This window comes from Mauremys mutica, chromosome 12 (assembly GCF_020497125.1).
Source record: "Mauremys mutica isolate MM-2020 ecotype Southern chromosome 12, ASM2049712v1, whole genome shotgun sequence".
Classification (NCBI taxonomy): Eukaryota; Metazoa; Chordata; order Testudines; family Geoemydidae; genus Mauremys; species Mauremys mutica.
In genome coordinates this window covers 59,987,701-60,011,350 of record NC_059083.1, presented here as the reverse complement: position 1 = coordinate 60,011,350, position 23,650 = coordinate 59,987,701, and the positions used below count along the sequence as shown (strand labels likewise).

The 23,650-nt window shown below is 39.2% G+C and overlaps 1 protein-coding gene across 3 annotated transcripts in view; it reads left to right on the top strand.

Annotated features, from left to right (window-relative positions):
* MYH10 (myosin heavy chain 10) overlaps positions 1-23,650 on the top strand; it is a 142,241-nt gene that overhangs the window by 63,051 nt on the left and 55,540 nt on the right. For 2 of the 3 annotated variants that reach the window (XM_044981949.1, XM_044981948.1), the window contains exons 5-12: positions 1,913-2,015; positions 9,421-9,450; positions 11,178-11,195; positions 13,750-13,842; positions 17,719-17,782; positions 19,454-19,552; positions 22,126-22,269; positions 22,611-22,706. In XM_044981949.1, coding sequence (XP_044837884.1) covers positions 1,913-2,015; positions 9,421-9,450; positions 11,178-11,195; positions 13,750-13,842; positions 17,719-17,782; positions 19,454-19,552; positions 22,126-22,269; positions 22,611-22,706 — 647 coding nt within the window. The remainder of the gene's footprint in view (positions 1-1,912; positions 2,016-9,420; positions 9,451-11,177; positions 11,196-13,749; positions 13,843-17,718; positions 17,783-19,453; positions 19,553-22,125; positions 22,270-22,610; positions 22,707-23,650) is intronic. The other variant, XM_044981950.1, reaches the window with a different exon arrangement.

Below are 23,650 nucleotides of genomic sequence, written 5' to 3'. Positions count from 1 at the left end.
AAATATTACCTTGTAACATGGGATACAGATATTGTAGGTAAGATTTAATGCATGCAGCAATTTACAAACATTTCATAAAGTCTAAACCTACTTTTTTTTAATAAAATAAATCTAATACCTGTTTTATAATACTAACGTACAGGTGAGCCAGACTGTTTTTTCCAGTAAGGATTTGTCAGTGTTCAGTGAGGCTTAAGGGCCTTGGAATGAGCTGGCACTTGGTCTGTCAGCATCACAATCCTCCCTTATAAAATTGAATCAGTATTAAAATGCTGCACTTCATCTTGGCAAAAACAGAACAGTTAATTGAAATGTGAGAACAGGAAAACTTCAGCTGTCTGAATTTCACAAAACATACCATTGCAAAGGTATTAGCTGTCAAGAAAGCAAATTTTGGACAACTACTAAATCTGTGTGTATATATAGTTCAATGGGGGGGGAAGTGTTGCCTTGGAAACTTCAAATGCAAAAATTGTTAATTCATACTGCACGCACACAAGTTTTCAGTTAAACTATTTGTAACAGAAATGGTAATTGACTAAACTGACATTGTAGCAGGCTTGAAATGGTTCCACAGTTAACTATGTCAAGATTGATTTCTAAAATGAATATTTAACAATGGGATAAAATTGCACTTTTTCAGTGCAATTCCAAATAATTGAACCTTCTTAATTTCATATGCTTCATAAACACAAACAGCAGTCTCTTCTCACATAGCTATGATTTGGTAGCTGAGTTAAGTTTGTAGTGAGTGTTAATAAAAGATGCATCAATAGATTTATAATGTAGAATAGTCTGAAAACTAAATTACAGCTATGAAAAAACCTTGTGGTGCCGGTCCTGTTTCATGTGAAGATAATATAGCTTTAATAAATACCTCCCCTGGAAAATCAGACAACTTTGTGTCCTACAGACACATCTTGAAATAAGTCAGACATAGCCAAAGACATCTTACTTTCAAACCTAGCTGAGCATTCATTAAAAAAATGCATGTTTTACCTGTTTACAGCAATAAAATTAAAAGTGTAATGTGTACTCCTTGGAATCCTAGATATGCTTCAGCCTAGCCAAGAATCTGATTATGGTACAATATGTTAAGATGTATTTTACTGCTAATGCTCCTAGGGCCTGGCTTTCAAAAGTACTGAGCACTTGCAGTCCCACTGACTTCACTGGGATTTGTGGGAGCTCAGTGTTTCTGAAAATCTGGCACTTAGAGCATGAAGTGCCATTATGGCATTATGTTTATATTTTTGTTATTCTAAGAGATTCAATCCATGGCCTTGGTCAAGTCAATCTCTCTGCTTCAGTTTCTTATCCTTTAAAGAAGAGGTAAGAACACTTGTTTCACGCAAGAATTGAAGATTAGGGAGTTGTTAGTTGGTGGTGTTAAAGAACTATTATAAAAAGTATGCTTAATACGTAATAATTATACGTACCAATAATTAAATGATGTGCTAGGGAGACATTTTGGATAACGGAAGTGTTTAAATGACAAACTCCTGATTTTGTTTCCTTAAATGTTACAGACAAGATGGGTCAAGCTTTCGAGCCACACAGAACTCTTCAAGTTTGGGAAAGGGAAATTCATTTTGCTATGAAACTGAGAGTTTGTTTCCAAAACCTGAAGAAGAGCTCTGTGTAGCTTGAAAGCTTTTCTTTTTTACTAACAGAGGTTGGTCCAATAAAAGATATTATCCCACCCACCTTGTCTCTCTAATATCCTGGGATAGATACGTCTACAGCTACACTGCATACATCCTTAAACATTAGCACTTTTTCTTTCAGACCGTTAATAAAATACCATTGTACGGTCTAAGCCTGAGACTGAAATAGGTAGTTACCATAAAAGACTGACTATGCTTGTTAAAACTGATTTTTTGGGAGAAAAATGTGTGAATGTGTCTTGCAGAGGTGAATCTGGAGCTGGGAAGACCGAAAACACCAAGAAAGTTATTCAGTACCTTGCTCATGTTGCTTCCTCCCATAAAGGAAGAAAGGACCATAATATCCCAGTAAGTTTGTTTGTTTTTTTTGTGTTTTTCCCTTTATTTTCAATTGTCTTTCTCTTTTCCAGGACCAAGCTTTATTGTATCTAAATACCCTGAAGTGTGTCACTGCTAAAAGGATTAAAAACTAATTTTTAGGATTAAAAAATATCAGTTGATATGGCTGTTAGCTAAGATCGTTAAAGTATTCTAGCAACAGAAATGAATAATTTGGAAAATAAAATGTGATTGCTTAATTCATAGTATTAAAAACAAATATTAACTGTTAAACTCTGACAGGATATGTAGAAAATTACAATGTGTAATAAACACCATGCTTTTGCAGTGGTGAGAGCTAGAAGCCCACTGTTAGGGAAGGGTAATAAAACAACTGAGTCCTTTGCTATGATCATTATCTTTCTGTTTTTATATGACATGGTAGTGGAAAAACTTAACTCACTGCCTTATAACTTGGACTGTTTCAGTAACACTTAAAAAGAGCTGCTGGACTTCAGCAAAATCTGACGTACACGTTGGTGGATTAAGGGTTTTATGCAGTGCAAAGTCAAAAGTATATAAATGGGTTTCAGATCATCAGTTGTAAACTCATAGTGACTCCATTATTCAGTTTCTCTCTAGGCTACTGGTTCACTACCAAAAGTATTGCTGTTTTCAGGATTTATATTTTGCAGTGGTACCACAGGTTGTATGGTGCTTAAGACCTAAAGCAGTCTCTGTCTTGAACCATTTACAGTAGCAACTCCTATGGTTTAGTTGACATATTTCCCATTATAAGTTGTCTGGTGGACCCCTGCCTGTCCCTTGATTTGAACCCTGAGCACATGGAGACTCAAAATCACAGGAAAGCAGGAGCCAGAACTATGTGACACATGATTTATACATGAGTTAGCAATGCTGACAAGAACTGGTAGGAGCAGGACAGGGTTAAGGAGGAGAACCTAGAGGAGAGTGTGAGGGACAGGAGAGCAGAGGGGAGGCTGCTCTATGTTCACATGGACTCTTGGGGGAGTCTTTAACAAGTCCTGTGTGTGGGAAACCTAAATTACGAACTCAACATCAGCAAATATTCTATTAACTTTGTGCATCGGGTAATTTTTGCAATGTGTTGTGTGCTTATGGTGCGAGCATGAGTTTGTAATAAGGCTTTTGTGTACACAGGTGCTGGCTTCCTCTGGAGCCTGGGGGTGCTCACCTCGCTATGCCCCAGGCCCTGCCTCTTCCCATTCCTGCTCTGCCTCAGACCCTTCCCCTGCCCCTTCTCCCAAGCCCCCGCTCCACACCCGTCCTGCCTCTTCCTGCCCAGTTCCACCCACTCCTTCCCTGCACCTCCTGCATGGTGCAGAGCAGCTGGTGGCGGCGGGCAGGAGGCACTGGGAGGGGGGAGGAGGAGGAGTTGATCGACAGGACCCTGGCGGACAGGAGGCATGGGGGGGTGGGGCGAGGGGTAGAGTTGGCTGCTGGGGGGTGCTAAGCACCCACTCATTTTTTTTCCATGGGTGCTCCACCCACAGAGTTGGTGCCTATGTTTGTGTAGCACATTAATCTCCTTGTGTTATGTGTAGTGTCTTTGTCAGTTACAAGCAGAAGGTATTTGAGTCTTGTCATGCCATGGAGGCATTAGAGTATGATTAAGAGGTATAATGTGACTTATTTCTTTGTTTTTAGGGTTTGCTTTGGGAAAATGTCACAATTGCTCAAACTTAATTACTTTATTTAAAAGTTTTTGATTATGGACAATCCTGGCTCTGCCACTGATGTGACTTGCATAAAGCCACGCTGTACATCTCCTTTTTCTGTTTCCCCATCTGTAAAATTGCCCACATCTCACAGGGATGCTCTGGAGATTGATTAGTTAATGTCTGTACAATGCTTTCAATATATGAAGTGCTATGAAGATATTTAAGGTTTGTGTGGGGGGGAGAGGGGGACATACTGTTGGTGTCAGGTTGGATTCCCGATCATTCAAAAATTAGTGGACACTTTCTGTGAATTTTGATCTTCATCTCTTTTTGCCTGAGTTCCCATGAGTAAAATGGGATAACACAACTTTTGTGTATCAAATGAATTTATCCCCTGTAATAGTGTGTATGGCACTTGGATATTGCAGTAATTGCCATAAAAGAGCTGGTGGAGAAAGTAAAATTTCTTTTGATCCTCATCCTTCAGTGTGTGCAGCTCCGTGTCCTTTTACTATTCACCATCCAAAGTTTTACACCTAATAAAAAAAAATTAAATACCTACCTCTTTCACCAAGAACTGTCCATTGTGAGCAGTGTCCATTGTGAGCAGTGTGGGTCCTGTGAAAAATATAGAAAGACGCAATTTGTAATCCATGTCCTAATACGTATAAAGGAGGGGAGCAGAATCAAGGTTGCATAAAGCAATATAACTTAAAAATAAGTCTAAAAGAAAAATACTGGGGTTGCGAAGTCCAGCACTCAAGGTAAATTTAACTGAAGTAAAAAAAAAAGTGTATTAAAAATATTGGGAAAAATACTTTTACTAGAGACTGACTTTTACTGTACATGGTAATCCACTCATATCTTTGCTTTATGGCTTGATTCTTGTTCTCTATTGGCTTATACTGAGCTGGAGACAGAGTGTCAGGAGTAAAGCTGCATTACACTAAACAGATGTAGGAAGAGGTAAGGGAAGGGAGTTCATCAGTTTATCTGTATATTTTGCCTGTGCGCACACACTGCATTAAAAGAACATTAAGACTGCAAAGTCTAGCACTCCATGGTTTAGGATAGAGAATGGTATTCTAGCCCTGCCCCTGCCACTGAATTCCTATCTGATGCTAGTCAAGTCACATAAACCAAACACTTCATAGGTGGTCATTTTCCAGATGCCCAGCTTGAGACCTTGGGTCTGATTTGCAGAAGTGTTGAGCGCTCAAGCTGTAAACTGAAGTCAGTGGGAGCTGGGCTTTAAATATATAGCACGTTATATATTTAAATGCTAAGTACTCTGGGAGGGGGGGGAAAATCAGGTTCTAGGTGTCTCAAAGTAGGCATCCAAAACCTGTGACACTTCGTACCTTTAATCTCTGTGTGCCTCAGCTCCATTTCTGTAAAATGGGCGTAATACCCCCTCACTTCACAGAGGTGTTGTGAAGATAAATTAACTTGTGTGAAACACTCAGATAATGATTTGCACTGTAAAAAGTGTACACAAGTTAATTCTGTAGTCAGAGCAGGGTTTAGTAGTGTGCAGTAAATAAAGCATGGGGATACACATTGAACAACAAGGATAAAACAAAATATTGAATAGCTGTTTATTCAGTGAGAACTGTCCATACTATGCACTATGAGGCAGCGGGGGTTCTGTGGAAAAAATAGTTTGATATTGTAATTAAAGACTGTATCAAATGCATATGCACAAGGGAGCTGAATTAAAGTTGCACAATCAGCCTTAACTCTGGCATTTCCTAGAGATTAATTACATAGGATTTTAAGAAACAAATTCCATCATGTGTTGTCATTGAAATCCGTATGGTTCATCACCAGGTTGGAACCTTTTAGATCCATCACACACATCGCTGCCCTTTGAGCAAAGGGAGTAACTGATATTAGCAGTGTCACCCACTGTGAGGACCAGCACCAAAAGGAGATGAAATGTATATTCTGCCTTTTGGGTTTCATAGATATTTGTCAACAGCAGGAAAAAAGTGAAATTCTGGAATCTTGTTCCATTCGAGATTCTGGAGAAGAGTGTGCTCTGGTGGGCACAGACCCTTCTGCCCATTCCCCCTCCAACCTGTACTTTGTCCTGCTTTCTCCCTACCCCTTCCTTTTTTGCAGTCCCAATCTTCATCTAATCTCTTCTTTCTCTTTTTTGGCCCTCCCCTGGCTTGCAGTCTCCTTGCCCAACTAGTCTACTCTCCCTGGCTTTTTGTCTTAATCTACTCTTCTTCTATCCCCTTTCTCCCCCCACATCCAGCTCTTGTTCTCTCTGCATTTGAGTGTCGCCTTCCTCTTCTATGCTGCCTGAGCACCAGCAGGACAGGCCATAGAGAGCATAGAAGAGACAAGCTCCCTGTTCTCTGTTTGGTATCCAGCTCTACCCTGGCCCACAGCAGCCAGGAGCTGCAGTTGTAGGAAAAGTCCTGATCTCCAGCATGCTCAGTAGCTCTGTGGGGATGGCGCACACGTGCAGTCTGGTAGCATGTGGGAGCTGAGAGGCTGGAGCATGCTCAGTGCAGATAGACTGTTCAGATATAGTGGTGAAGCTCCTACCAAGCATCTGGAAACAGATTTTGTTATCAAAGAGTTTAGACACTTATAGTTCAGCAACTATAACCTCTAGGGTTGCCAGATTTCCAGTTGCACAAAACCGAACATTGAGGCCTCGCCTCCGCTCACTACATTTCCCCCTCTCTGGTGACTGGCTTGCTGTCCCCCACAGGTGCAGGAGGGGAGCTCCAGGTGGGGGTTAAGAGACTTGGAATGTTTGGAGGGGCTCGGGGTTGGGCTTACCTCGAGTGGCTCCCGATTTGGGGGGGGGGCCCTCAGGCAGTCTGCCTGCCTGTCCTGGGGCACCATGCTGCACCCCAGAAGTGGCCAGCCGGTCCAGTTCATGGGGTGGGGGTGGACAGGAGGCTCTGTGGTGCACGCTGCTCTTGGCCGCAGGCACCCCCCTCCACCCCCTAGCAGTGTGCACTAGTTAAGCACTAGAACAGGTTACTTAGGCCACGGAATCCTTTTCATTGGTGGCATTTAAGAGCGAGTTAGATGCCTGTCAGGGTGGTTCTCGATTTACTTAATCCTGTCTCAGCACAGGATGCTGGACTAGATGACCTCTTGAAGTCCTTTCCAGCCCTACATTTCTATGATTCTTTGCTCCAGCCTAGAGCTGAAGGGGCAAAGCAGGACTTTCCCTGTAAATGGTATCCAGGCCAGGCACCAGAACTCAAAGCAGGGAGCTTGTCTCTTGTGCCGTCTGTGACTCCAAATCAGGCACATTTATTTTCTATATTGTGTGTGCGCCAGCAGCGAACACAGGGGGTTAGACTGGGAGCTGGTGGAAGGATTAACGGGAGGCTGGGAGAGGGGACAGGACAGATAGGTGAGGAGCTGTTGGAAGAGGGCAAGGGGACCTGGGACCAGGGCTGGCTTTAGGCTGATTCCCTGGAATCGGGCCCCCCGCTTAAGAGGGCCCCGCACCAGGGCCCCGCGTCTTACGTGCCTTTTTAAATTTTTATTTTTTTTTTACTCACCCGGCGGCAGTCCGCTCTGGGGGTCTTTGGCGGCATTTTGGTGGCGGGGGGGAAGGGGTCCTTTGGTGCCGTGGAAGACCTGGAGCGGAACCCCTGCTGCCGAAGTGCCACCGAAACCCCAGACCGCCGCCGGGTATTTGAATCGGGTCCCGCAGTTCATAAAGCCAGCCCTGCTTGGGACTAGCTGGCTAGAAGGTGCACAGGTCCATTCTGTGCAATGAATAACAGAGATCTTGTAGGAAAAGTAACTGCAATCTTTCATTATATGGTCATAGATAGGAAATGCCAGAATTCAGGTTAACTGTTTTGGAAGGTTTAATTTTGCAACATTAATGTTCTCTTAATGTGGCTTTTTGATATACAATTCCAAAAAATGGAGAAAAGACAAATTTATAGAATGTTTGTGTGCTTCCATGGTATTTTAAAAAGCCAGTGCAGAGATTATAAACTTGTGGTGGAGGGAGGGAAATGGAGGAGAATTAGGGGCATGGCTCCATATAAGTTTGCAACAATTATCCAGATCAGGGAGTCTTCTGGGGACTAGGAGGGCAGGAGGCCTTCCTGACCAGTAATATTTTATTTAAGTACAGTAACATCTTTCAATAAATCTAGTTCAAGTGGAAAGCATTAATGAAAAGAGAAATTGGCAAAACTTGTTTTTGCCAAATGCAAAACTAATTCTTTTTTTTTTAAAGAGTCTAAAGCCTTCAACATAGGGCTGGTCCACACACAGGCTTGCAGTGGTTTTAACTAAATGAGTTTTGTTTATGCAGATCAGTGGACACTTTGGAATAAAGGTGGCTAAAGTTGACTTAGCTAAAGTCAGTTTGTTGCCAGCTTCAGAATAAAAGTGTTCGTAAAGCTGGTAACAAACAGACTTTAGCCACCTCTATTCTAAAATAATTGTCCACTTCGATTTGTAGCTAAATAACTAAAATGGTTTAATTTAATTCCTTTGAGATTTACTGATAAAGAGCTATGTAAGAGCGAAGTGGTATTAATGTATTTCAGTTCAAGAGCTTGTTTAGACCAGCCTATAGTGTTACTATTGCATCATGAGATGTTAATAGGACTTGCTAATTGTTTTAAGTTGAACAAAACCTCAAACTGAATGAGCCGCTTGCTTGCTTGCTTAAGAACATCTTTAGAGACATTTTTTCCTTGCTATGAAATAACTTCTTCAGTGCTTTGGAGATTTTGGACGTAGATTTCATAGCATGCATTTGGCTTGGTATTTTTGGTTACACTAGATTTTTTTTTTTTTTTTTAAAAGGGTATTTTACAGTAAGGTTTAAAATGGTCTTTTGATTTTTGAGGGCCTGAACTTGCAGCCCTTTTGTGTCCTCTGTGAGCAAAGGTTTTAGGATCAGGCCTTACATCGTACTAGAGCTGGCTGAAAAAATTAGATTTTATTTTTTTATTTTGCAAAAATGTTCCCAAGAATTGATCTTTTCTGACAAAATAAAAATTTTGGAAAATTTCTACTACATCTACACAGTACTCCCGTATTTTGACAGCATTTTCCTCCCTCTAAGTCCAACTAAATGTCTTTCAGCAACATTTACTTGCTCCTAGGGAGAAAAATCATTCTTGAACCCCCCTGCTCTTCTAGTGCAAGACCAAGATAGGAGGTTGCACATTTAATTCTAAAAAGGAATTATACAGCAAAAACATCCTTTCTGGGGAGGTTAGGGGAGAAGCAACTGCTCAGACCACCTTCGTCTTGGTATCTCTTAGGACCAGGCTAGTTTCTTTAGAAGGATGCTGAATGCCATAGTGCTGAATAAATACAATGTTCAGTGATTAAACCTGCAGAGAAAGAACAACTCAATTTTTATTTTAGTTATTTTTAGCTGGCATTACTGAGAAAGTATATGTATACAGCAACTAGTTAAATTCTTGCGCCTGCAATAGCTTGTTAGGCCATAAATGCCAGTATGTGTGAGGGAAGACTTACTCTCTGGCAAGTGTACTTCATATGGCATTAGTTCTTTGAATATGCACAAGAAAATTTAGTAGGAAATGACAAATGAAATATAATAGCTCTGCTTCTAGCTACAGTAACTGGGTAAAACCATTTCCATGAACTGACTGTTTGGTTAAACTAACATGTATAATTAACATGGGGTATAGCTTGCAGCTGGAAAAATGCAGACTTGCTAACACTTGCATTTGTTTGTTTGCAATGAACAGCCCGAATCACCTAAACCCGTGAAACATCAGGCAAGTGTTTTTCTTTATGCTTCTAAGTTTATATGGATTAATTCATATTTTTCCAACTATTTTTGTATGACGAGATGAATGATCAATTTTAAATACGTCTGTATGCTACTAATGTGGTGGCATGTTTATCATGAAATGGTGACAGACTAGTACAGGTATGCAGCTAAGTAATCTTAGCAAAATGTATTACTCATTTTGTACAAAAGCACTGACTGGTAACAGACTTTGAATTAAACTAGCTTGCAATGCTCCAGCATAAAATCTGGTATATCTGTCCTAGAGTTGCCCACAATGATTAAAGCTATTCCAGGACATTTCCTTCTCCCCCTCCCCCCAACACGACATAATGTCATTTTCTTAAAGTATCCTATTAAAATCTTCCGGATTGCTTTCAATAGTCACTGGGAGATAGATGCTGATTCCAGGAGACTCCAGGCCAATTCTGTAGGGTTGGCAACTCTAATCAGTCTTGAAGCAAAAGCTCTATCTTTACCACCAATTTAAATCCTCCAGCTCACTGTGTGCCTTTGGTAAATGTACTGTGGAGATTTTAATGCAGAATGCTTTGGCATTATTAAGTGATGTGCTAAAGAAATTATTTAAATTTAAACTAATGGAAACTTAAATGCACATTAATCCTAAAAACTTGGGTGCTCGAATGTTTTATAGCCACTGAGCCACTAACATTGATATGATATTCTTCACAACAGTACAGGGCTTGGGAAAATCAAGACTTCCTCTAAAGTGCAAAATCTGCCATGACTTACTAGAACCTGACCCAACAGCTTAGTGGCTGCTCAGTCCTGTATGGGTTGAAATCTTCAGAGTGTGCTTGAGCTACTCTTGTTTCTCAGGCTATCTGGAATTGTTGTGAAGATGATGCTCTCTGATTCCTGACAGAGGAAGGGGTAGGGAAGCAATAATGATTGAGTTTTAACTCTTCCCCATTCTTATGACGTGATGGAGCATTGCTGAGCTGTCAGTGGGGCTGTCTGGATCCTATCTACAGAAAGTGCTGTGATCTCTACTGCTTTAACTAGCAGAAATGGGGAGTTAAGGGTAAAATTAGGACTCCCTAATGCAGAGGGAAAAGTACACCAGACAAAGTATACACTCTAATCTAGGGGTTCTCAAACTGGGGGTTGTTACCCCTCTGAGGGTCACAAGGTTATTACTTGGAGGGTTGTGAGCTGTCAGCCTCCACCCCAAATCCTGCTTTGCCTCCAGCATTTATAATAGTGTTAAATATAAAAAAGAGTTTAATTTATAAGGGGAGTCACACTCTTAGGCTTGCTGTGTGAAACGGGTCACCAATACAAAAGTTTGAGAACTACTACTCTAATCACTACTTTCAGTGTGTCTATATCATGGTCACCAGGGTTAGATAAAAGTAACATTTTCAAAAGCACCTAAGTCCCACTTTCAAAATAATAGATATTTAAGTGCCTAAATCTCATTGAAAATCAACAGGACATGAGCAATTCTGAAATTTTACTTGAAGTCTTTACTCAAGTGTTTTTGTTGTAAAACCAGAAACTAATGAATAATGTTTAGATGGATTGCTTTTTTTTGCCAATGGACCTGTTCACATCAGGATTAAAAAATGTCCAATTATGTTCATATTTTAAATGTCAATAGGAGTATTTTAAATTCTAATCCGGAATTGTTGGTATATTGCATAAATCATAACCATTAACATTTTGTTTCACTGTCATTTTGAACTACAGAGTGGATCCCTGTTGTATGTGAGTAGCATGTAGCTCCCTGTCTCTCACCCAGATTTCACAATGAACCAAATCACTGGGATGCTGGTTTTCTAAAACTGAGATAACAGTATCTCTTGTCCTTGCTCTAACATTGCTCTATTGATCTGCATGAATTATTGCATGACTTCACTTTTCACAATATCTTGATGCTGCTTTTTCCAAGATCTATTTGACTGTATAAGTAGGGGAATCTAGCCCAATCTTGCCTGCATTCTAAAATCTCTGTGGAATGTTTCTGAATAGGATAATTGATTTCATAAAATTAAATGAAATTAGTCTGTAATTTAAAACTGTTATAAAACTGAAGAGACTACTTAAGTATGAGTTAGTTTAGTAATCTGTGATAAATTAGTTTATTAATCTGTTTAGTAATTGTTATAAATTCCTTCTTATCTAGTCATGAATACCAAAAACTTCAACTAAGAAAAAACATTCTAGCTTTTTAGGCTGTAATCAAGTTTCTCCTCTTTACCATTCCTCACCACTCCTATCCTAATTCTTAAAGAACAGTGACAAATCAGTAGAAAACAGAATTAGAACTTAAGTTTTCCAAATCTGTGTACTTCAAACATTCAAAATCCCCTTAACAGAGATCAACCACTCTCCATAAATAAGTGTCAATATAGTCTCTCCAAACCAAATTGGAGGCTATTGCATTTCATGTCACTCTGAAATTATATATAATGCAAATATTTCCCCTTATCAGACCAAACCATTTCTTTGTGCTTCCAATATTTTTACTTTGGTTTCTCTTAGGTAGACTTTGAAGTATGTGTAGTACCTGTCTGTTCAGTGGTAACGCAGTGTGCTGTCATTAGGCCAAAATTTTGAAACCTATATCTGTTGTTTCCAGGCTAAGTAGAACCTGAAATAGTAGTGAGCTTCAATGAACAACAACTTGTGGGCATCCTTTTGTGAAAGGTGTTGGCTTACTTTATTTCACATATTTAATTTAGTCTGTTTCATGCTGAGTACAAAAGGGTGAGCAGGCTTCTCTGTCTAACTGTCCCTGACATCTGCTAACAATGAAGGCGCAAAAACATGAACAAGATGCTGCCCACTACCTTGTATGGATCAGAGATTCTGAACAATCGATTTAGACAGTATATTAAAAAAGATAGACTAGTATTACAACCACTACACTGAGTAGGTGCTAACAAATTTTCTCCAAGTTTGTTTCTGTTTTGTTGGTACAGTGTTGAGGAACACTTTTTCTTTCTAAAACACTGGGAACTGAGTACAATATTTGTGCAGGTCCTCTGTAAATGTTCAGTGCTTAGTCTGGGAGAATACTCTGAATTTTTTTAAGAACTCTAGAATTCAAAGGATATATAGTTCGAAAGGAAATCTGTTTTTTGAAGTGGATCAAACTTTGAGCAGTCTACCTGAGGTCAAGTAACAGATCAAGAACGAGCAGAAATCAGTTTTCAGCAAATCTGATACGTTACAACTTAAAAATAAAAGCCTCTAACAGGCATTAATCAAAGTGAGTTTTAAAAAATAATTTGTGTAATCACTGACTTATGTAAGGACTAACAAAGGTGTGTGATGTCTCTCATTGTCAGTTGTTCATTCAGTCCAGGAGTTTTACTCCTCCATGTGCTATAAATGGTAAATGATTGGAAAAAGCAGATTTATGAACACTAATTTTGTGATTACATTCCAGAGGCATAATTCCACTTTTTGTTCCCATCCTTCTGGGCAAGGAAATAGTATCACATCTTCCCACACACTTGCTACTTTTATGGGCTCATGGATGCAGCACAGACCTGGTTATACTAGCCAGATCTTTTAATAGGCAGCAATTGAAAAGTTCTTGCTCTATAGAAATTATAAATTCACCATCTTAAACTTCAGGATGCTTTAAAACAATTGGATGTCATAAATAATACAGCTATGTACAGCATATGTTGACTTGCTTTTTAAGTTTGAAAATAATTGTTACAATTTGGCATTATTCAGCTTCACTTATGCCATTTGTGTCATACTTACTCCAGCTCAAAATATATTGAAATACCACAAATTCTGTCCAAAATCTCCAGTTAGCTATGAGACTCAACAGCTTGCTGACTGGTGGTGTATGCTTAAGCACCTGCTGTCCTATATGATCCTGGTTTAGATACTGATTATTAATCATCCTAAAGCTCTAATTTGCAGAAACATCTTACGCAGAAATCCAAAGACTATTAATTACTTTGTCAAATTGTTTTTCCCCTGCAAAAATAGCATATGGGCTTTATTCTGAATTCTGTGCCTAATTCATTTGCCCTGAACTTGAATTCACCTTATGTTCAGTGTTTTTAACATCAGCCCACCCAAGCTCAATCACTTTTCTATACAATAGATGCCATCTTCTCTTTTCCAGTGAAGAGTGTCAACAGAGCAAGGAATCAAACAAATAAGAGGCAATGTGTTTGAAGATCTTGTCAGGCACCTGGGGTAAAATGATCAGAAAGGAAACAGAATCATGGACAGTCTGACATATACATATGTTTCATATAAGTTTGCTTTTGTGTTTGTGTGGTTTTTTTAGGGGGAGCTGGAACGTCAGCTTCTGCAGGCGAACCCCATTCTGGAATCCTTTGGGAATGCCAAGACTGTGAAAAATGACAACTCTTCCCGTTTTGTAAGTTTAAAAAAAAAACAAAAAAACCCCAACAAAATCTGGATGGTGGTTCACAAAAATATACATTTTACCTACTCGTAGGCTAGCTCTTTGTTTGTGAGAACCTACCTTATTGGTATTGGAAGGTTCCTTTACACTCTACCGTCTTGAGTTCAACTGAAGTTTGTATATTGAAATTTTGAAGTCTTATTCCAATGCTGTATCCAGCATATTTAATTTACTAGATACACTATGGTAACAATGTGGTGTTAGGCAAACACTTGCTTTAATACAAAACTCCTAGGCTCATCTATCCATGTGCTGTTTACATGAGATGCGTAGTGGTAAACTTTCCCCAGATGGCAGTGTGTCCTGCACATAGCCTATGACACAAGTTAGTAATTACACAATAGACCTGAACTGTGGTTGTGTTCAGTGTAGTTAGTGAATTACCAAACTGCATATCATTTGAGAGCCCACAGCAACTCATTAAAGTTGTGAGAGAAGGGGCGGAATAGCTATGACACCAATTGGTTATGACTGAATATCCAGCTTTGCTATCAACTTGGTTTAGAATTTTATGGGTTTGTGTCAGTCTTAAAGGGTTATCAACTTAAACAAAAATCATGCTTCTGTGTGGATTTTTCACTTACTATTGAGTAAAATCTAAGATGATGATTTGAAAGATTGGAAAGTTGTCTTGTTAAATGCATAGAGCACTCGTGTAGTCAGTTTAAAATGTTTCCCATGTCACCCTCTGTTTTTATAGGTCTTTCAAATATCAATAGGGGAGAAGAAAATCACTTCCTTTGGTTTTACAGTTATACTTTACAAGCTGGTAGGGCAACTCGAGGCATGGATGTAACTCAACTTAATATATAAAATAAAACTGGATTTGATAAATTAAAGAAGCTGTGCTCTTGCTAAAGTGTAAACTAAATTTTACAGAGCAAATAGAACTTTTATATCTGTCTTACAAAATCAGGGGTGAAGTTTTGAGTAAGAATTCAGTCTGAACAGCTTTATGGCCTTTACTGTTTGGTTAGATCCTTTAAATAGTTCCTATCAATCAAAAGCTAGGAAGGGCACCACAAAAATGCAAGTCTGAGAATTCTTAAAGCCACATTATTTACAGTAATGGTTGGTATTCAGATGTGTTGGATATAAACTTTATAATATCAACAGAATTCAGCTGCCCTGTAATTCCATTTTATTTCATTTCTTGGATTCCTTGAAGACTACTAATTTAATGAAGATACTTTTTTATGAAAGCTGTAAAGCATCTGTTTTGCACTTTTTCCCTTTAAGTTTGCATTGCCATTGTGAACATAGTCACTCAAGTGACTCTGGTATTTATTTTTATGAAGCAGTAAGTATAATGCACTCCAGCTGGTACCTTCAATCGTCTTCAATAATAAGGATTTAAAAGGAAATTACAGCAATCCTCCCACAAAGGGAAGAATACAGTATGAATTCTCTTATCTCCTAGATTTGAAGTGCAGTGCCTTGTTACTTAGCCCAAAACCCAGCAGCCTCTCCCAACTTTCTGAAATTTAATAGCAGACAGTTCTGTAGTGAGGTTGTCGGGTCTACTCTCCTACAAAATATACAGTTCTATGTTAGATAGTATACCAGGAAGTAAAATCCCAACTTCCCTATCTTTTTACCCATTCTAGTCTTTTTGTTGTAGTTTTAATCAAATTTGGAATTGCAGACACCACAGAACAGGTCTCTTGCCATCTTTTTTTGCTTGTGTATGTTGTAAACAGAACTAAGCTAGTTGTCAAATTGGAGAATACATTGTGCTCCAATAGCCTTTATTTGTTCTCTTGGTGATTTGATAAATTCAGTAATGCACAATCTATCATCCAGTCATTGGTCTGAAGGTTCTGCTTTTTCAATTATTGCTTAAATATCAGTGACTCGAGTCTGCTCATAGTATTTCTGTGTTTTCAAATTTAAGCGGCATATCTAGAATATTCTGTTCTTATAGCAGATGGTGTGATATCTACTCTTAAGTTTCAAAAAGCTGTCACTGTAGACTTACCAGTGCGGTACAGACTATCTAATCTGTTTTGACATAAATTAAACAAGAAAGTCAGTTCATTCATCTTTTTATTCTTACCATTTCCAGAAAGCTGTATATTTTTCCTAATGAAAGAAACAGATATGTTCACCATCCATCATGCCAGTTACCTGTCTCAAAGTGAGCTTGTGGAGTATTCTGATCTTCTGCGCAATGATATCTGGGATAAGTCTGAGAGCAAACTCTGGCCCTTAACAGCTAGCACGCCTTTCATACATTTTAAAATCAGCTTCAGTGCTAAATTCACAGTTGTGGAGGCTGAAGTTCTCCCAGTTTAACCACAAATTTTTGTATGAGTAATAGAGCACAGTGGCATATTTTTGGGAGCTTTGAAGTAAACTTAAACGTGAATAGGACATTGTTCTGTAGTACTTATAGGCCCAGTTTTCATGCATGTGTGTCTGAAAGTTACACATCGGAACCCAGATTTAGACACCATTTGAGGGAGTCAGCTTGAAGATAAGGTCCCTAACTGGAGTTGCATTGTTTACTCTCAGTGCTATAACACTTCCTGTAACCACTTAAATTGTACAATAGAGCAATAAGATATCCAAGCCCATAAGCTTGCCAGTCTGTGCATACTTTGGACTTTCTAAGCAATCCATAATGTTAGGGGTACTGGATGGCTCAAGTGATGCACTGAGGTTTTTATCTCTAAAAGACTGATTCAAGTGTGGCATGTGCTGTGTGAATGGCAGATGCGATATCAAAGGATTTGGTCACCTCAATCTAGTTTCTACTTGGCACATCTCTACATTGCACTCTGCCGTCCACTGACTTACTGTAGACATGTCCTGATACCAGGAAAATATGTTTTATTGCCAACAAAATGGCACGTTTCATTGTATAACTAGTGTAGACAAGGCAAGTGGTGGTTTCATCTTGAACAGTTGCATAGCTGTCAAACTATCACCTATCTTGTCTAAACTTGGGATTTATGAAAAGCCATCTCATTTTAAAAACTACCTTTTTCTTTCCCTAGTGTAGATATGACCTTGTCAGAGTGACTTGAATGGGTGCAGAGAATGAATTCACTCCACTGGAGGTGTGCCTTCAAGTCAGGATGGGGACTCATTCAGGAGAAAGTTTATACTGCTGTTGCCAACCTTTCAACTCAGCGCCTTTCATCAGCATTAAAATTAAATGACCTTTTAGTAAAAGCTTTCTTTCATAACAGTATAAGAGGTGCCTCTCTGGGTTACATGCTGACCTTATTTTGAGCCTCTAAAAAACTGCAGTGTCTCTTTACAGTACATCGCACCTTATAGTAGATTGCAACATTTTAATGGAATATAACTGAATGTGTATGAATGGTGTGAATGAATGATATCTTGCCACTATTACCTGTATTAAATACTTATCACCTATTAAGACTGATGCAAATGTTACCTAATACAGTAGAATTTCAATATTCTGAACATCAGTTACAAACTGACCAGTCAACCATACACCTAATTTGGAACCAAAAGTACACAATGAAGCGCCAGCAAAGGGGGGGGGGGGGGAAGGGAGAGGGAAAGCAAATACACTACAGTATTGTGTTAAATGCAAACTACTCAAATAAAAGGAAAGCAGCATTTCTCTTCTGCCTAGTAAAGTTTCAAAACTGTATTAAGTCAATGTTGAGTTGTGATTGTTCTTTCAAAAGTTTACAATGTTTTTGTTCAGAGTCACGAATGTTCTCCATTCCTGAGATGTTTGTAACTCTGAGGTTCTACTGTATGTCTTTTTAAATGGGAAAGATGTTTTAATATGGACAACTTCGTTTTTAGCAACTGAAAAAAAATATTTGTGTTTTGTTTCTTTTCCAGGGCAAGTTCATTAGAATTAACTTCGATGTTACGGGTTATATTGTTGGGGCCAACATTGAGACCTGTATCCTGTTTCAGCAGTGCAACATTGGTTAAAATATGAAGTGACTGACTCAGCCTTTTGTGTCTCCAATTTTGTGTATTGCTTAGAATTCTTTGTAATGCAGCGTTAACACATTAGCAGGAAATAACATTGGGTGAACCTAGTGACATAAGGTATCATAGTGTGAATGCTTTCTTTGACTCAATCCTCTCTATGTTTCAAAACAGTTTATCATACTATCAAGAAGTCTGAGAATTTCCTTTACTCTGAAATAAGTTTTCAGAAAATGTAATACTTTGTTTGAAATCTGCTAGATTATGACACTGTGGTGTTGATTGGCAAAACCGATAAAGGTAAGCCAGTATTCCATAAAGTGATGCTGTGGAAAATGGCACCACCTTAATCAACTGATCTCTGCCGTATGTGTACCCATTGTCACAAGCATGATTTTAGTCTCGTTTGGTTTGCATAGGCAGTGCATCCGGGGCGGGCTGCAAGGTCAACTTCTGTCCCATTTTTGTTAACAAAAAGCATTGCACAGCTGTAGTTATATGAAGTCTGATTCAGTTTTTGCTGAATGGTCTTGATTCCTATTTCTTCCATACTTCCAGATGAACACTTGTCTATAGTATTCCATTCTGTTTTGTTGTGCTCTCATTGCATTGTAATAGAAAAGTCAGTGTGTTAGTCTCAGAGTTGAGTATGCTCTCTGGAGGAATGGGATTAAGGCTCAAGTGCCTAAATCAGTATGGCTCTTAAATCAGGTACGTGTTACAGCTCTAAGTATCTGTAAAAATCCAGGCTTGTTGTCTAAATAGCTGAGCGGAATTATTTTGTTTAGCTTCATGAAAATTGGAGGATTTAGTGTCCAATAGAGAGAAGTTAGGTTTCTCCCAGATGGTACATTACTGGGCTAATTTGATAGGTTTCCTGTATCCTTTATAAAACAAAATTGTATTGCACTTTGTTTCAGTATGGAAAAATGAAGGGAATTAATCTGATATATGTGCAGCATCCTGTATGAAGCAACCTCTCCATTTGCACAAACCTTGAAATTTAGAAACTGTTTAAATACTATTAAACTCTTTACACATTCTCTCACTTTAAACACTAACTTTTTAAAAACATTTTTGAAATGACAAGTGTCATACAGGTAGGTAGGGGTGTGTGTGTGTGTTTTTTTTATAATGGAATTTGAGGATTCAGCTGTACCCTTTTTGAAAGACTGATTGAAAGCGTGGTTTCTTTAGGATCCCAACTTGTCCATTGCAAGTGATGGTGGTTGTTTTCACATTAGGTAAAGCTAACCAGCTCCAAAGAAGTTAATTAACTAGAATTACAAACTCAAACTGGCAATGGAGGCCTCAAACCCCAATTAAGTACTAAATTAACACATGGGGGGAACTTAAGAGCTTCCTAAAAAAAAAAAAAAATCCCTATCTGATCCTCGCAATAGGCTTTCATATGTCTCCTGCAAAAAATGAATAGAAAGGGAGAGATCTTGTGTTACATGTGTTTAAAGAATTATAATTGTTTGTCACTTCTTGAGGGTGTAAATCCAACACAGCAAGCACCAAACTTATCTTAGGATAATTCTGCTGTTAATGTAGCCCACTTGGTGCAATTTTATGTTTGAATTTTTCATGAAAAGATTCACAATGCAATTGAAGAGCCTTGACTATTCATGATCAGATTTGTTGGAAAAGTCTCGCGCTGTTCGTCAGGCCAAAGATGAACGAACATTTCATATATTCTATCAGCTGCTCTCTGGGGCAGGAGAACACCTAAAGTGTAAGTTACAAATCTAATCCTAGCACCCTGTTCAGTTCCTATGTATTCTGAATTTGCCATTTTTAGTGCTTGAGCAGTGAAGTTCCATTACTCCTTGGGCTTGAAAGAGTAATTAATGATCTGAGGTATGAAAAGAAAACAGCTGGCTTTATTCTGAAATCACTCTTCATATTGCAGCAGACTTGTTGGTTCAGCAGCTGTTGCATAACCGCAGTATTTCAGGTGAATGATTTCCAGATCACAAACTCTGGACCAGAGCTGACCGAGGGTTTTGTAGCCCCTCAATTGAGTAAGGTAGGCTGGCACTATGTCAGTTTCAGCAAGTCACAGAGCATGTTGGCAGGAAGTGCCAAATCTGTCCTGGACCCCACACTCAGACTGGGCAGAATGCCAAACCATTGGCCAAATCAACACATGATAAAAGTCTGAAGAAAACAGTCTGTGTGTAATGTTTACGCTTCCATGGTGAATATCAATTGGCTCCAGCAGTGGGGCTCTGCCTCGTCTCGGTATATTTTATGTAAATATATGCAAATTATTACCCAAATGTGTGGCATACACCATTACTAGAAGAGTGTGGTTATATTGGACAGCTCCATCCTTAGTCACATTCCTTAAAACAAAGAACTGCTAGTATCTAGAATAACTAAGGCTAAGATTTTGTCGCAGATATTTTTAATAAAAGTCATGGACTGATCGCAGCAAAAAAGAGAAATTAATGGAAGCTGTTACCTGTGTGTGACTTTTCCTAAAAATATCTGTGACAAAATGGGGATCTGCGGGTTCCCACACTACTTGAAGCGGAGAAGCTGTGCAGGGGTTAGGAGCTGCCTGCTGCAGCTGGGAGCTGCTGGGTACTCCTGCTGCCTGCAGCTCTGGGGGTCCCCCGCTGCCCATGGGGGCTGGGAGATGTGGCTGCCCCCACCTCCCATGTCAGCCGGGAGCTCGGGGGTTCCCCTGCCATGGCTGGGAGTTCAGGAGTTCCCCAGCCACCTGCAGTGGCTTGGCGCTCCAGAGGCAATGGGGTACCCCACAGCTCCTTGCCCCTGCAGGCTGAAGTCACAGAGGTCACTGGAAGTCATGGATTCCATGAGTTCTGCAACCTCTGTGACTAAATCGTAGCCTTAAGTATAACTACTACTTGAACCTTGCGCCTTTAAACAGTGGCTGACCATGCCTATTCCAAAACAGGCAATTGGTTTCCAGTTAGCCAGTCAAGATTAATATAGCTGATGGGCCAAATTTTCTGTCACATGTGCATGCAGCTTTGCATATACTCACTTTAGGTGCACAAATACTCCAGGGAGCACGACTGGATATGCATAACTGCGTGAATATACACATTTGAAAAATTGGTCCTATATCTGTTTCCCTTTTAATGTTAAAGAGGAATCTGTGGTTAGGATTCCTGGGCTATCTCAACACTTTTAAATGTATATAAAAATCTGCTTGGACAGCCATCAGACATAGGCAGAAGGAATGTCTGTGGCCTTGTCTATACTATGTCAGTAAATAGTTCTAAGTTACCCTACTTCAGTTACCGTAACTGAAGTCAACATAGCTAGATTCACTTACCGCAGTGTCTACACCAGAGGTTGGCAACCTTTCAGAAGTGGTGTGCCGAATCTTCATTTATTCACTTTAATTTAAGGTTTCGCATGCCGGTAATACATTTAAACATTTTTAGAAGGTCTCTTTCTATAAGTCTATACTATATAACTAAACTATTGTTGTATGTAAAGTAAATAAGGTTTTCAAAATGTTTAAGAAGCTTTATTTAAAATTAAAGTAAAATGCAGAGTCCCCCAGACCGGTGGCCAGGACCCGGGCCGTGTGAGTGCCACTGAAAATCAGCTCGAGTGGCGCCTTCGGCACGTGTGCCATAGGTTGCCTACCCCAGTCTACACCATGCTGTGTTGACAGGAGACACTCTCCTGCCAACTTCATCTCCACAAGATGAGTACAGAAATTGATGGGAGAGTGCTCTCCCATCAATTTAGCACACCTTCACCAGACTCGCTAAATTGATGCTGCTGCATGGCCTGTGTCAATACCGTCTCTAGAGCAGTGGTTCTCAACTTATTTACCATTGTGGGTTACATCCAATACTACCTGTATGGTCCTGAGGATGTCACATGGGCTGCAGCTCTGTGCTGATTGGGCCACAAGCAGCCTGTGGGCCACAAGTTGAGAGCCACTGCTCTAGAGGATTGCAACAGTAATGCAGTAACCCCTATGCAGAACAGCGTCCAGTTCATGCCCAGTGCAAGGAGCTAATCCAGTTTTTTACAAAACCAGCTTGAAGCTGTTGGTAACTGGGCCATTTTATATTAAAGATTGTGGGAAGCTGGGCTGAATGGACCTTTTCATCTGACCCAGTATGGCCATTCTTGTGTTCCTAGCTGGGTTCAGCACTTTAACTCATATTTCTAGAGTTACAGAAGACTTGGGGTAACAGTTTGTAATCCAGTTTATTTAAATGCTGATATAACTGGTAGTCCATTTATTTGTTTTTTTTTTTTTTAAATATTAGACTTGTGCACAAAGCTTTTACTTTTTTCCCTCCACTACAGCTGACTTGCTGCTTGAAGGATTTAACAATTACAGATTTTTGTCTAATGGCTATATCCCCATTCCTGGGCAGCAAGACAAGGATAACTTTCAGGAAACTATGGAAGCCATGCACATCATGGGCTTTTCTCATGAGGAAATCTTGTGTAAGTTAAGTCGTCTTGATTTCTGTAGTGTGCTTGCTTTTTATGTAAAATTACAAAAACTAAATGAAACAAATGTTCACAACCAAACTTAAATCTAATGGAGTTTTGATGCATTGAAAGCCTGTGGCAAACATTGCACCACTTCAAAAACTTAAAGCAATCTTCTGATTTTAAGCTAAAATTGACCTAGAAGCAAGAAAGACTGTGCTACATAGTGCAATAACAATTATAAATAATTCCTTTTTGAACTGAGCTTGAACGCATCTCTAAGATTGGAGAGGGGGTGAATTTTATTGAGACACATTTGACAAGAAAATGTTTGTATCTTTCCGTTAACACAGCAATGCTGAAGGTGGTGTCGTCAGTACTACAATTTGGTAACATTTCTTTCAAGAAGGAAAGAAACACAGATCAGGCCTCCATGCCAGAAAATACAGGTAAATTGGTCACACTGTGTGGCCTTTAATGACATTAGTTGTGGTTTTCTGATCATAATTTGTTCATCAGATATCCTGTAAAGTTAGAAAGTCTGTTTTCGTGTTTTTCCCTCTCTGAACTTCCTCTGTAAAGTTCTCTGCCAGAGAGAGTCCATAATTTGTAACCGTAACAGCCAGTATGGAACTATTAAAACTCTCCCTATCTTATACTCTCTTCCACACAGACATTAAAACTGCTGTCTACAGAATTCCATAAATTATTGAAGCTGTTTATACTGCTCCTAAACTTCGAACAAGCTTTTCAGCTGTAACCTCATTAATTGCTTCTCGGCAAAGACTTAAATATCGGGGGGGGGAAGTGTGCTTAAATCAGTGTATTTTCTTTGGTTCTTGACAGTCATTACATTGCCAATGAAAAGAATCCTGGAGCCAAGCACAACTTCCTTAGTGAAATGGCTGAATTTAAGAAACACTGTATTTAGACACTTATTTCTGAAATGACAGGGTAGTGTGACTATGATTTCTATTTTTATTTTTTTTTATTTTAATACTTCGGAGTGCAGTCATTATTTGGTAGACGTGCTTAAAAATTGAGACAGTCCCTTAGGCACTTCTAAGAATTTTCAGACTTCTAGTTTACCCAGTGTTCTCTCTCTAAATCCTCTCTTAGAAAGTAACATCTTTACAGTAGTTTAAACTCAGTTTTGGTTAACTGCAAAGTGTTGGCTGTTTTCATATCTAAAACTTAGCTTTGATTTCTATCAAGCAGTTAGCAAGACATGGAAGCAACTACGGCTTCTTGCATAAGTCATGATGTGTTGCGGTTTGCCATTATAGATGGGCACGTCTTACCTCTATACTAGCAGTATCTTCAATTTAATTTGTATCACCTCTCCACTTTCTGGATATCAAAAGTGTTGAATGATAAAACAGATACTGCAGAA